The following is a 13,824-nucleotide window of genomic DNA, read 5'->3' on the forward strand; positions in this document are numbered from 1 at the left end:
GGAAGGAGGAAATCTGATTCCAGTGCTACAAGCAGGGACGGCCCTAGACTGTCTAGCACCCTCGGCAAGGCTAATGTCTGGCATTCCCTCCACACTGATAACCTCGCTGAGGCACGGGTGTGTGTGTGTGTGTGTGTGTGCCCAATTCGGCACCCTTAGAAGGCCAGCACCCTAGGCAATTGCCTAGTTTGCCTAGCGTTAGGGACAGCCCTGGCTACAAGAGAGTTTCTACCAGGCACTTGTTGCATCGTAAGCTGATCATCCGAACAGGCCCTACATTAATCCAGCCCTCGATTTACCTAATTATAATGTCCTCAGTTTGCCAAAGTAGCAAGAGCTTTGCCAGTGTGCTGCTTGCTGTCAAAGAAAAATATTATCGTCACATTCCCCCCCCCCCCCTGTGATGATACAAACCGAGGGTTTTTTTTTTTTCCAGATCAAAAAGAGATGGGAAACCAAGCTACTGATGCTGTAGGGGTCTGTATGCAATCTAGCTTGCTATAGCAAAAGCAGTTGAAAGTTTTGTGATTAGCAAACAGAACACTGAATATTGTTTTAATCATTTAAACTTCAGTAACTGATTAAACTTTAAGCAGCAGGTCTCTCTGGCCAGCTTTTTATTAGCATGCTTCCGAATGAAATAAATTCTAGTCAGTGTCTCTTGAGGGAGGCGAGATGGAGTTTGTTGCATTCAGAGACACAGCTCAGTTTGCGATGGCATACAAAATCCTTGCACACTGAGCGTGTCCAAGTAGTAAAAAGCTTTCATCAAGAAAGGTAGCAGGGAGAAAAAAAAAATCTTGACTCATTTTCTTCAGGGTCTCATTACATACAAAGTCTCAGATTCCTATGTTGTTCTTCAGCTGCTGTTACATGACATTTTCAAAAAGCTGTAAGGATCTCATGATATTGTCGTCCTAGGAGAAAATAAACCATGCGTATTTATATTGCATACACAAACAGTTCTGTAAAGCCACACACACAAAGCCTGTTGTAGTAATGACGGACTTTTTTTGCAAGTTCTGTAAATAATGGTGAAGGCCTGCTCACAAGGTGCCCAATATGCAAACTGTAATATAGGAATGAATCAGAACTGCTGTGTATCTTTTCCCAATTTGCATAGAACCACCAGTCTCAGGAGCCTATACATGTGAGTTCCTGAGTAGGTTCCATTTGCATGACCAGTCGACTGCCTTTTAGACTGATAGGTCACATGAAATGTACATAGTAATATAGGCATTTACATACACAGGGTTTGTTATTCAAGTTCTTGCTCTCATGTCCCATTATGGGTATAATTTTATAAGTTTGCAAGGAATACTGTTAACCACACTGCTATTTTCATATCACGTAGAATGATTTATACGTGTTTATTCAGTTCAGTTTTATTACATAGGGCCAATGGCTATTACAAGCAATGCAAAATAATACACAGTAAAATGCAGTATGGTAAAACTAGATTTGATCTTCTAGCTAAGACCAAGCGTGTTTATTGTTCTTGCCAGCATGAATTCCTTCCGTTTCCTCCACTCAACAAATCCCGCTCTCATTTCACTGACCTTTCACAACATTTCACTGACCTTGTATGTCCAAATTTGAATGTCCTGCACTTCTTCTCAGTGTTGTCTTTAATTTTTGGTTGTGCTTGCAAAGGGGACTACCTTTACCCCCTCCACACATACTTTTCTCCCCTATTTTGATGCATTTGGCTCCTTTCACTACAGTGCGTGTAAAGTAAGGTGACTTGTGACACTGATCTAGAAAACACTGAATATTTTATAATCTTTGCCAGGAGTACTTACAATGTACTGAGATGTAATTTACAACACACAAGGAATAAAATAGTTGATTAGCTTAAGAACGGTTGTATTCATATTTAGTGTTTCAGATTTGAATCCTCAGGTGCGACTATGCAACAGAACATACGTATATGTGTGTTTGTTCTGGAATATTCATGTTGCATTGTGATTTGTGTGTTTTGTCCTCCCACGTAACTGAGATTGCGGTCTTGGTGGGTGGGCAAAAGCAGATTCACGTAAAAAATGACAACCAGTAAGATCAGAGCCAATTAAGCAGTGAAGCTTTTATCCCCCTGATGGGTTCTCTCATATATCATTAGGCAAACTGAATTATCTTCTGTCATATAATTCTAGAGATATCATAGGGAAGTAGGGTTGCCAATCCCCAGGTGGGGGCACAGGATCCCCCGGTTTGGAGGCCCTCCCCCCGCTTCAGGATCATCAGAAAGCGGGGGGGGGGAGGGGAGGGAAATGTCTGCTGGGTACTCATGATTCCCTATGGAGACTTATTCCCATAGAAAATAATGGAGAATTTATCCACGGGTATCTGGGGCTCTGGGGGGCCTGTTTTTTGAGGTAGATGCACCAGATTTTCAGTATAGTATCCAGTGGCTCTCCCCAAAATACTCCCCAAGTTTCAAAAAGATTGGACCAGGGGATCCAATTCTATGAGCCTCCAAAGAAGGTGCTCCTATCCTTCATTATTTCCTATAGAAGGAAGGCATTTAAAAGGTGTGCGGTCCCTTGAAATGTGATGGCCAGAACTTCCTTGGAGTTCAATTATGCTTGTCACACCCTTGCTCCTGGCTCCACCCCAATGTCTCCTGGCTCCACCCCCAAAGTCCCCAGATATTTCTTGAATTGGACTTGGTAACCCTATGGGGAAGGAATCTAAAACAAAATTAGGTTCTCATTCCAATTATATGTATTCATTACACATAATGATACACGATAGGATTGCCAGGCTCAGCCTGTTGGGAGGGTCGATGCCGATGGCATGTGACATCAGCAATGTATCTGTGTCGCTTCTGGGGCAACCCTGGAAGTGATGCCTAGTAGCTCTAGGAAATTGCTGGAAATTCTATGATAAATCAGGTGATTCCTAGAGCTACTCTACATCACTTCCAGGTTCCCTATGTCAGGTTGAATTGTTTTTTTTTTATTTTTCGCCTGCTGCCCCTCAGAGCAGTGGACGGCAAAGAGGGCTGCTGGTGGAAGACCTCCCATCATAATGGCAGCCCTGAATTAAAACGGTAAGTACAGAAATAGGAGCAGCTGCAAATACAGGTTTGTTTGTTTTTTTTGAGCAGGAACACAGTTCCAGCTGGCTTGGTATCAGGAGGTGTGGCCGAATATGCAAATGAGTTCCTGCTGGGCTTTTTCTACAAAAAGAAAGCCCTTGTGCCTAACTAAAAGTTACAAGCAGAAGCTCATAATAAAAGCCTGCAGGTTTGCTTCTGCTCTGTGGTGCAGCAAAGGAAGAGGGAATTAGTATGAAGAAGACGCCGTCTGAGAGATAGTTTTAAAAATCCCTTCAACGGCAGATCTTTAGTTCAAGTGAAACCTTCTGCGGGCTGCTTTGCAGCAGAAAAAAATAGATCACTGGGCATTTATTACATGTGATTTTGTGAATGTTTAAGAAAACAGAAATCCAGATCACATTAAAGTGAATTAACTTCAATAGATCTGGAATCTTTTATGCTTAATTTTCGCTCTCCCTTTAAAAGTCGTATCTTGATACTTTGAGAGCTCTCATTAGTACATAAATATGTGAAGAGAGAGCATACTTATATTTCAAAACTTTCAGAAGTGTAAGGATAAAAAGCCACTTTCCCTTCATTTCCACATATGAGGCTGGCTTTCATCATAGCTACATCTGAAGAATATTTTTGAGATATACAATAGTGTTTTGTTTGATTTGCTGCATTTTCAGGCTTAGACTTGTGTAGCTGTCTCCAGAGGATTGCGCTGTTAGTTTGTTGTTCAGTCACATAGTCGAATCCGACTCTTTGCGACCCCATGGACAAAGTCACGCCAGGTCCTCCTATCTTCCACCATTCTCCGAAGTCTGCTCAAATTCATGTTTGCTACATCAGTAATGCTGTCCAGCCATCTCATCTTTTGCCGTCCCTTTCTTCTTTTGCCTTCTGTCTTTCCCAGCATCAGGATCTTCTCCAGTGAGTCCTCCCTTCTCATTTGGTGGCATACCTGAGGTTGTTGATGTTTTTCCCGGCAATCTTAATTCCGGTTTTTGCTGCATCCAGCCCAGCATTCTGCATGATGTACTCTGCATATAAATTAAATAAGCAGGATGACAATATACATCCTTGTTGAACTCATTTTCCTATTCTAAACCAATCAGTTGTTCCATATCCCATTCTGACAGTTGCTTCTTGACCCTTATACAGGTTTCTCAGGAGACATGTAAGGTGGTCTGGTACTCCCATCTCTTTAAGGACTTGCCACAGTTTGTTGTGATCCACACAATCAAAGGCTTTAGCATAGTCAATGAAACAGAAATAGACGTTTTTCTGATACTCCTGTGCTTTCTCTATAATCCAGCAAATGTTGGCAGTTTGATGTCTAGTTCCTCTACCTCTCTGAAACCCAGCTTGAATTTCTGGTAGTTCTCGATCTACATACTGCTGAAGCCTAGCTTGTAGGATCTTTAACATGACCTTGCTGGCATGTGAAATGAGTGCAATAGTGTGATAGTTTGAACATTCCTTGGCATTACCCTTCTTGGGGATTGGAAAATAAACTGACCTTTTCCAATCCTGTAGCCACTGTTGCGTTTTCCAAATTTGTTGACATAATTTGTGCATCACTTTAACAGCATCATCTTTTAGGACTTTGAATAGCTCAACTGGAATACGGTAATCTCTGCTCTCTTTCTTGTTAGTAATGCTTTCTAAGGCCCATTTGACTTCACACTCCAGGATGTCTGGCTCAGGGTCAGCGATTGCACTGTCATGGTTGTCAAGGACATTGAGATCCTTCTTGTATAATTCTTCTGTGTATTCTTTAAATGATAAACAATTTTTTTATTAGTAACATATGGTAGCAAAACTATATCTACATCTTATAAAGACTTAAAAAAGAGAAATTCTTCTACCCCATATCTTACTTTTCCCCCACTCCTTCCCCTGTTACTTGACCCTCGCCAGTGTTATTTACTTAAAAAAAACAAATATTAAAGGTACCTTTAACTCTTAAAAAACCAAAAATTATACTTTTGTTTTAAAGAAAAAATGAAAAGCTTAATCATTATCAAAAATTGTCCAATGTCCTTTTATTTTCCAATCTTTTTCTACGTATCTTCTGAACTTCTTCCACTCCAACTTAAAAAGCTCCAAATCATAGTCTCTTAATTTTCTTGTTAATTTGTCCATTTCACTCCATGACATAACTTTTATAATCCAGTCCCATTTCTCTGGTATTTTTTTTTTTTTGCTTCCACAGCTGCACATACAATGTCCTAGCAGCTGAGAGCAAGTACCATATTAAAGTTCTATCTTGGAAATTTTTCCATTTGTAATCCCAGCAGAAAAGTCTCTGCAACTTTGTTAAATTCATATCCCAAAATCTTAGAAATCTCTTGCTGAATCATTTGCCAAAACATTTTAGCTCTTTTACAAGTCCACCACATATGGTAGAAAGAACCTTCATGCTTTTTACATTTCCGACACCTGTCTGGCATCTTGTTGTTCATCTTTGCTATTTTTTTTGGAGTCAAGTACCATCTATACATCATCTTAAAACAATTTTCTTTAATACTTTGACATGTTGCGGGTTTCATAGAGTTCTTCCACAAATATTCCCAAGATTCCATCTTTATTTCTTTATTTACACTAATTGCCCATTTTATCATTTGAGATTTCACTACTTCATCTTCTGTAGACCATTGTAAAAGTAATTTGTATACTTTTGAAATTAATTTCTCATTATCTCCTTCCGGGGAAGGAAAATGCTGAGCTGAGCTGTCTCTCATAACGGGAGCAGGCTGGAACTTCTGTTCGGGGTAGTAGAAGGCAAATTAATGCCTACTGCCTACTTTTCTCAGTGAGAGAAGAGTCCAAGACATGCACGGAAACTTTGAAAAGAGATTTACCTTGGCTTAAAGGGAGCCCTGGAGAGGGTCTTCTTTGAGGGGTCTCGGGAAGTTGCATAGTCATCGTCTGCAGAAGTGCCCAGAGTCATTTATTTGACATAAGCTCGTCAGGATCCTATCCTTCTTGGACATTTCTAAACACTTAAAGCTTTGAAAGACCAGTGGAAACTTGGATAATTGGAAGAAAAGGTACAGAAGTTTTTTTTTTTTTCATTCCGGAGCTATTTATAGCTTAAAGGGACAAAATTAAAAGGTGGGAAAAGGAAATATAGAAAGCTTGGAAGAAGAAGAAGGAAGGGGTGAAGTTTGGATTTTATAAATATAAAGGACAGTGCTAAAAACTGCTAAAAAGTGAGAAGGAATTTATTGTTTTGTCTACCTGCGGTTTGGAAATAAAAGCAACATTGTCACACTGGAACAGACCTGCAGCACATCTGAGCAAGACAGGAAGTACGTCAAGTATTGTGAGATCTTCACGTGAGTTGATGGTGACAAAGACAGGAAGCAGTAAGAAAAAAACCTACTCTAGCAAAATATAGAGAAACATTGGCGGCCATTGCTGGGAGGCTAAATTTAAAACACTGTTTTTAAAAGAATCTGGGACACTAAAAATTGTCAGAATCAACTGGAAAAAGGGTAAGAAGACAAATACTATTGGTCACATTATTTGTGGGCTCCTAGGGAAGCTTTAAAAGGAATTCTTCTGTGTATTCTTGCTACCTCTTCCTGATCTCATCTGCTTTTGTTAGGTCCCTACCGTTTTTGTCCTTTATCATAGCCACCTTTGCATGACACATACCTTTGATTTCTCCAATTTTCTTGAAAAGAATTCTTGTCCTTCCCATTCTATTATTTTCTTCTATTGCTTTGCATTGTTCCTTATCTCTCCTTGTTGTTCTCTGAAAATCTGCATTCAGTTGGGTGAATCTTTCCTTTTCACCTTTGCCTTTCGCTTTCCTTCTTTCCTCAGCTATTTGTAAAGCCTCATCAGACAGCCACTTTGCTTTCTTGCATTTCTTTTTCTTTGGGATGGTGCTGATTGCTGCCTTCTGTACAATGTCATGAATCTCCATCCATAGTACTTCTGGCACTCTATCAACTCTAGTTCCTTAAACCTATTCTTCACCTCCACTGTATATTCATAAGGGATGTGATCAAGGTCAAAGCTGAATGGCCTAATGACTTCCCCAGTTTTCTTCAGTTTAAGCCTGAATTTTGCAATGAGTAGCTCATGATCTGAGCCGCAGTCAGCTCCAGGTCTTGTTTTTGCTGACTGTAAGGAGCTTCTCCATCTTTGACTGCAGGGTATATAATCAATCTGATTTCTGTGTTGCCCATTAGGTGATATCCATGTGTAGAGTCACCTTTTAGGTTGTTGGAAGAGGGTGTTTGCAGTGACCAGTTTGTTCTCTTGAGAAAATTCTATTAGCCTTTGCCCAGCTTCATTTTGTTCTCCAAGGCCAAACTTGTCAGTTGTTCCGGTTATCTTTTGACTTCCTACTTTGGCATTCCAGTCCCCTATGATGAGGAGGACATCTTTTTTTGGTGTTAATTCTAGAAGGTGTTGTAGATCTTCATAGAAATGGTCGACTTCAGCCTCTTCTGCATCAGTGGTTGGGGCATAGACTTGGATTACTGTGATATTGAATGGTTTGCCTTGGATATGAACCGAGATCATTCTATCATTTTTGAGATTGTATCCCATTACTGCCGTCCTCACTCTCTTGTTAACTATAAAGGCCACACTATTTATTCTATGGGACTCTTGCCCACAATAATAGATGTAGTGATCCTCTGAGTTAAATGCACCCATTCCCGTCCATTTTAGTTCACTGATTCCCAAGATGTCAATGTTCAGTCTTGCCATCTCTTGCTTGACTACATCCAGCTTACCTTGATTCATAGATCTTACATTCCACGTCCAATGCAATATTGTTCATTGCAGTATAAGACTGTTCTTTCACCATCAGACACATCCACAGCTGAGCGTCCTTTCGGTTTCGGCCCAGCCACTTCACTCTTTCTGTGGTTACTTGGACTTGCCCTCCGCTCTTCCCATTGGGCACCTTCTGACCTGAGGGGCTCATCTACCAGCACCATATCTTTTAGCCTTTTGCTACTGCCCATGGAGTTTTCTTGGCAAGGATACTGGAGTGGTTTGCCATTTCCTTCTCCAGTGGATCACATTTTGTCTGGGTTCTCAGCTGTGGCCTGTCCATCTTGGGTGGCCCTGCATGGCATAGCCCACTGCCTCACCGAACCACCCAAGCCCTCTTGCCATGTCAAGGCAGCAATCCATGAGAAGGGCTGTTAGTAATTCAAACCAATTATGAACAAAACAAAATGATGCATATATATATATATGTGTGTGTGTATATATATATATATACACACACACACACACACACACATATATATATATATATGTGTGTGTGTGTGTGTGTGTGTATATGTGTGTGTGTGTGTATATATATATGTGTGTGTGTGTGTGTGTGTATATATGTGTGTATATATATATATATATATGTGTGTGTGTGTGTGTGTGTGTGTATATGTGTGTGTGTATATATATATATATATATTTCAGCTGAATGAAGAGATAGTGATTGCAACTGAAGCCATGAAGACTGCAAGATAATCTGCTAAGTGGTATAATATAGCGGGTTCTATGCATGGCAGAGTCTCAGAGTGAGTGATAAAAAGCTCTTTAATAGGAATCACATAGTAAAGGGTTACAATACAAGACTGAGGATGAGGCCTACCGGCCCAACTTATATGCATCTCTGGATTCCCGCGCTAGCACATCATTGGGTCATTCAAACCGGTGGAGACTTGTGATTGGTCTAGGGCCACAGGGATTTGAATCCTGCAGCCCTTGTTCCAAGTCCCCAAGCTCAGTCTGCCTGGCTCCAATGAGCCCGGCGGGAATATCCAGTCTTCTCTTGAGTCCACATACATAACAGTAGGGATTGGCATGAACTGAAAAACAGTTCAAGCATGAACCAGGCAGTTTGTGGTTCACTTTGAACCAGTTCGATTGATTGTGCCATGCCCAAACTGGAAAACAAACCATTTTTTTCCCCTTGGTGGTTCATTTGGTTCATTTTTTCCAGACAGCCTGGTGCTGATTCAACCAATTCCTAAGCAATGCTGGCTATGGACTTCTGGGAGCCCTAGGAACACTTGCAGCAGTTGTCCATAGTTTGATTGGCAGCTCTAGGAGTTAGTCATGGAGCTCCTCTTCTGCTCTATGGGAGCAGACACCCTGACTCTGCTGCTTTTACTTTGCAGCATGACAAAAGAAGAGTTCGTTGTCAGGAGAGCTGAAGCTGAGCTTTCCTAGGGGGTTCCAGCTTTGGGGGGCTGCAACTCAGACATTCCAAATCCAGTCTTCACCAAACTTAGAGGGTTGGTGGAGTAGAGACTCCGGTGAGTTTGAAATCTCTAACTCACAAGGGGGCTGTTGTACACCTCGTGAATCAAATGAACCATGAACCAGTTCAGGAAATCAAACAAACCACAAACCAACATGAACTTGTGGTTTGGGCAATCAAATGAAGCATGTTTGTAAATCTGGAGTGGTTTGCCCAACGCGTAGAAGACAGGAATTGCTGGGTTCTAATATTATAGCCGTTTGATCTGATCAAGGACATTGAAATGCAGGAAAGATAACCAGAAACGTGTCTCATTCATCTTTGGCTTAAAGGAATTTATCACATCCAGACCCACAAGTAATGAACTTAATATGAACTGATTTTGAAATGTGTGGGACCTAAGACTTAATAGAAATGCCGGAACTTTAATTGTGTATTGCTTTGATTTGTTGTATATGGCTTGGTATGTCTATATAAAAGTGATTATTTATTTATTTATTTATTTTATTTGATTTATATCCCGCCCTACCCCACCGAGGTGGGCTCAGGGCGGCTTACAACATAAAAGCCAACAGAATCCATTTAAATACATTCATGATAGATTAATAATTATAATTATACAATAAAATATATAAAATACATAAAAACACATAAAACTTACTACAATATGTACTATGCTAACCTTCCTTAAATCAATTCTTCAATATTCCAGTATTAAATAATCTGGTGTTATAGATTGGAGTGTTCAAGCGTTCTGATAGCTATTAATTATATGCCAGCCGGAAGAGGACTGTTTTGCAGGCCCTGCGGAACTGTTCAAAGGCTCCGCAGGGCCCTCATCTCTTCCGGGAGCTGATTCCACCAACAGGGAGCTGCAATCGAGAAGGCCCTGTTGTCCAAGGGCATATCCCAGTTGTTGGAGCTGTTACTGCTGGCTCCATGTAATGCTACTTTGTAAGAGATTTCTTTTACAGATAACATCATTTGTATAAATATAATTGTTTTAATGAGGAAAACGTTTGATGGTGTTCCTCAGTGATAACATTGTTTTGGCTACTTTACGTTGAGAGTTCCTTTAGTAATTGGCCATTTCTGCTGCTAAATAATCATCAGCTGCTTTGGAGGATAGGCAAATGACCTAGTGTACAGGCAGAACTGGCAAGAAGTGCATGGAACACATTTTGTACTATGTTTAAAAAGAGGGTTCAATTTATTCCCTCCTCAGAAAAGTATGGTTGCGTTATTGTTGCATTCAACCTCTCCCAACTTTAGTATGGTCATAGCCATAGTTTCTAGAAGCAGAACAACAGAGACATTTGCTTTCCAGGATTAACACCTGCAAGCTTTATCTTTGAAGAAATCCTATACTGGTAGATTTCTATATGCATTAAATTCTCTCACCATAGAGCATAGTTTGTTGAAAGTTCTCTCACCATAGAGCATAATTTGCTACTGTTAACTATACAGGACGATCGGAATATGCCTTGGAAAGTCCAGATGGTTTTGCTCAGGGGTGGAATCCTAGCAGGAGCTCCTTTGCATAGTAGGCCACATCCCCCTGATGTAGCCAATCCTTCAAGAGCTTACAAGGCTCTTTTTTTGTAAGCTCTTGGAGGATTGGCTACATCAGGGGTGTGTGGCCTAATATGCAAAGGAGGGTCCTGCTAGGATTCCACCCCTGAGCAAAACCATCTGGACTTTTCCAAGGCATATTCCGATCTTCCTGTATAGTTAACAGTAGCAAACTATGCTCTATGGTGAGAGAACTTTCATTTAACGCACACATTTCCTCAACGATATGCTCTTCTCTATGTACACGTGTATATCTCCATCTTCTCAACCTTCAGCTCTATCTACAGTGCCACTGAATCCTGTCAGCTGCTCTTGCATCCCATCATCTATATCCTTCACTACCACTGCTGAAGTGAAACAAAGAGTTTTGAACTTCAGGAGGAAGGTGGACGCAGGGACCTAATCGGAAAGCACTCGCAGCATTTGGATGAACTGAAATCTAAGCTGTATCACATGAGAAAGCCCTTTTTACTTTATTGCACGAATAAGTCAATCCTTACCTCTTGACATGACTCAATAAACTCATCAAAGTTACAACTCCATCTTTGTTTTTATCCATTTTCTGTAAAATACAAAAAAAAATTCATAACACGTATACCTTTGTAAAATGCAGTGCTATACAAAACTAACAATGTTTTAAAATAATTGTGCAGTTTTGCAGATTTGACAGAATTTACTACCCAAATAAAATACAAAATGAAAATATAGTCTCCATGAGTTTAAACAGCAAGGAGAAAAGTCCATTGGGGAACGTGAAATTACCTGAAGAATACTTCTACATGCTGCCTTGGGGCATCTTCTTTCAGCACTGGGTAAGTGTATTTGCCCATCATGTCATAAATTGCCTTTACTATATCCATCATTTCCTGGAATCATGACAATGAAAACACAAGATGGATGTTAGCAGCATCAAATAGTGCTGTAGAAATGACACAAGTGAGCCTTGGTTTTCTTCCCAGATATCAGTTGTTAACAAATAAAATGCATCTCCTTGTGTTGGATGCCATTGCCTCTCTGCCTAACATCACTTCTGGATATACAGGATTACTGTGCTTTATAAACAAACGTAACACAAAAAATAATCTAACACATACTGGTACTATTTTGTATTTACTTCTTAATCACTCTATGTGGATTTTCCAGTTGAGAGGCTTTGGATTCCACACATCTTTCTTCCCTGGAGCTAATTTTGTTCGGCAATTGACATCTTGCTTCTGAAAAGAATTGTCTAGGTAAGGCTGGTAAATATGCCAGACATTTTGGTTTGTCAGAATACAGGGAGAATATAAAAGGGATGCACCAGTCAGCAAGAGATAAAAGCAAGGACAAGGCTAAGACAGAAATGGATGCAAGCCCATTTCAGCAATCCCTCTTTCTCCCCCCCCCCCACTTCCATGGAGGGCCATGGAGGAGCAGATTTTTCTTCCTGAGTACTTTTAACATTTGAAACCACATTTGACTTTTCTCCCTCCCCTCCCCTCCCCTCCCCTCCCCTCTCCCTCTCCTCTCCTTTCCTTTCCTTTCCTTTCCTTTCCTTTCCTTTCCTTTCCTTTCCTTTCCTTTCCTTTCCTTTCCTTTCCTTTCCTTTCCTTTCCTTTCCTTTCCTTTCCTTTCCTTTCCTTTCCTTTCCTTTCCTTTCCTTTCCTTTCCTTTCCTTTCCTTTTTTTTTTGCTTTGAAGGCTAACAAAGTCTTTGGGATGTGTGTCCTTTTTTATCCACAAAACCCTTTCTGGAAAACAGGGGCAAAAGATTTCCACCCCTACCCAACAAGTCTGCGCTGCTCAAATCTCACAGAGTCTACTCAAGTGTCTTCTAGTGTCTTGTCCAGTTTGATCTAGGTTTATTAATACTCGTTAACTTTTTTGCCCCATCACAGAATTGAAAAGCAGAGCAGGGATGCCTTTAACTGTTAATGAATTGTTCTTGATTAGAAAAACTGGCCAGTTACCTGGGTAGTATACAATGTATAGTAATAATATACAAATAAGAAATGCAACATTTGCAATACCCTACCATCCATGTGTAAAAGGCACAGAGAGTTTTCCCATGTTTCCCACGGTTTCCTTTGCTGCACCTCCTTCCAACCTCTGGCAATACCACTTCCAGAATCACTGCATTTTTGCACAGAAACAGCTGTGAGGACTGACAGGCTGCAGTGAGGGAGGACAAGGGGATGGAATCCCCCCCCCCCCACACACACAATTTGAGCTGTGTGTGCCAAACAGGGAAGTTTCAACTCTTTGCTCTTCCTCACTCCAGCCGCTCCCCACAACCCGTGCAGGGTCTTCCCGTGCAGGGTCTTCCAGTATTGGAACTGATCCCTTCAGAGGATCAGTAAGATCTTTAGTAATGGAGAGAAAAGCAGAACTACATTTTGGGACAGGGAGTGGCAGGATAGGATACTGCCACCGTGTTTTCTACAACCTAACATGTTCAACTAAATCTGACCGTCACAATAAGATGGTTCACTCTTTTCATGTGAATTTTTGAACATTTTAAGAAGGATATTTAGTACATATGAACATGAACATATGAAGCTGCTTTATACTGAATCAGACCCTTGGTCCATCAAAGTCAGTATTGTCTCTTCACACTGGCAGCGGCTCTCCGGGGTCTCCAGCTGAGGTTTTTCACACCTACTTGCCTGGACCCTTTTTTGGAGATGCCAGGGATTGAACCTGGGACCTTCTGCTTGCCAAGCAGATGCTCTACCACTGAGCCACCGTCCCTCCTACATATGAAGCTGCCATATACTGACTCAGACCCTTGGTCCATCAAAGTCAGTATTGTCTACTCAGACTGGCAGCGGCTCTCCAGGGTCTCCAGCTGAGGTTTTTCACACCTATTTGCCTGGACCCTTTTTTGGAGATGCCGGGGATTGAACCTGGGACCTTCTGCTTGCCAAGCAGATGCTCTACCACTGAGCCACCGTCCCTCCTACATATGAAGCTGCCATATACTGACTCAG

At 41.0% G+C, this 13,824-nt stretch overlaps 1 protein-coding gene and 1 non-coding gene across 4 annotated transcripts in view; both read right to left on the bottom strand.

The window, feature by feature from the left end:
- Nucleotides 1-581: 581 nt before the first annotated feature.
- KCNIP1 (potassium voltage-gated channel interacting protein 1) overlaps nucleotides 582-13,824 on the bottom strand; it is a 584,581-nt gene continuing 571,338 nt past the window's right edge. For all 3 annotated transcript variants that reach the window (XM_060240618.1, XM_060240617.1, XM_060240616.1), the window contains 3 exons: nucleotides 11,621-11,722; nucleotides 11,357-11,421; nucleotides 582-917 (listed from right to left, as the gene is read on the bottom strand). In XM_060240618.1, the coding sequence (XP_060096601.1) occupies nucleotides 902-917; nucleotides 11,357-11,421; nucleotides 11,621-11,722 (183 nt within the window). In that variant the 3' untranslated portion in view covers nucleotides 582-901. The remainder of the gene's footprint in view (nucleotides 918-11,356; nucleotides 11,422-11,620; nucleotides 11,723-13,824) is intronic.
- Nucleotides 13,514-13,580, bottom strand: TRNAA-GGC (transfer RNA alanine (anticodon GGC)). Its single transcript has one exon. It is a non-coding gene; the product is annotated as a tRNA-Ala (tRNA).

The sequence above is a fragment of the Heteronotia binoei genome, chromosome 5 (genome assembly GCF_032191835.1).
Source record: "Heteronotia binoei isolate CCM8104 ecotype False Entrance Well chromosome 5, APGP_CSIRO_Hbin_v1, whole genome shotgun sequence".
In the NCBI taxonomy this organism is placed as follows: Eukaryota; Metazoa; Chordata; class Lepidosauria; order Squamata; family Gekkonidae; genus Heteronotia; species Heteronotia binoei.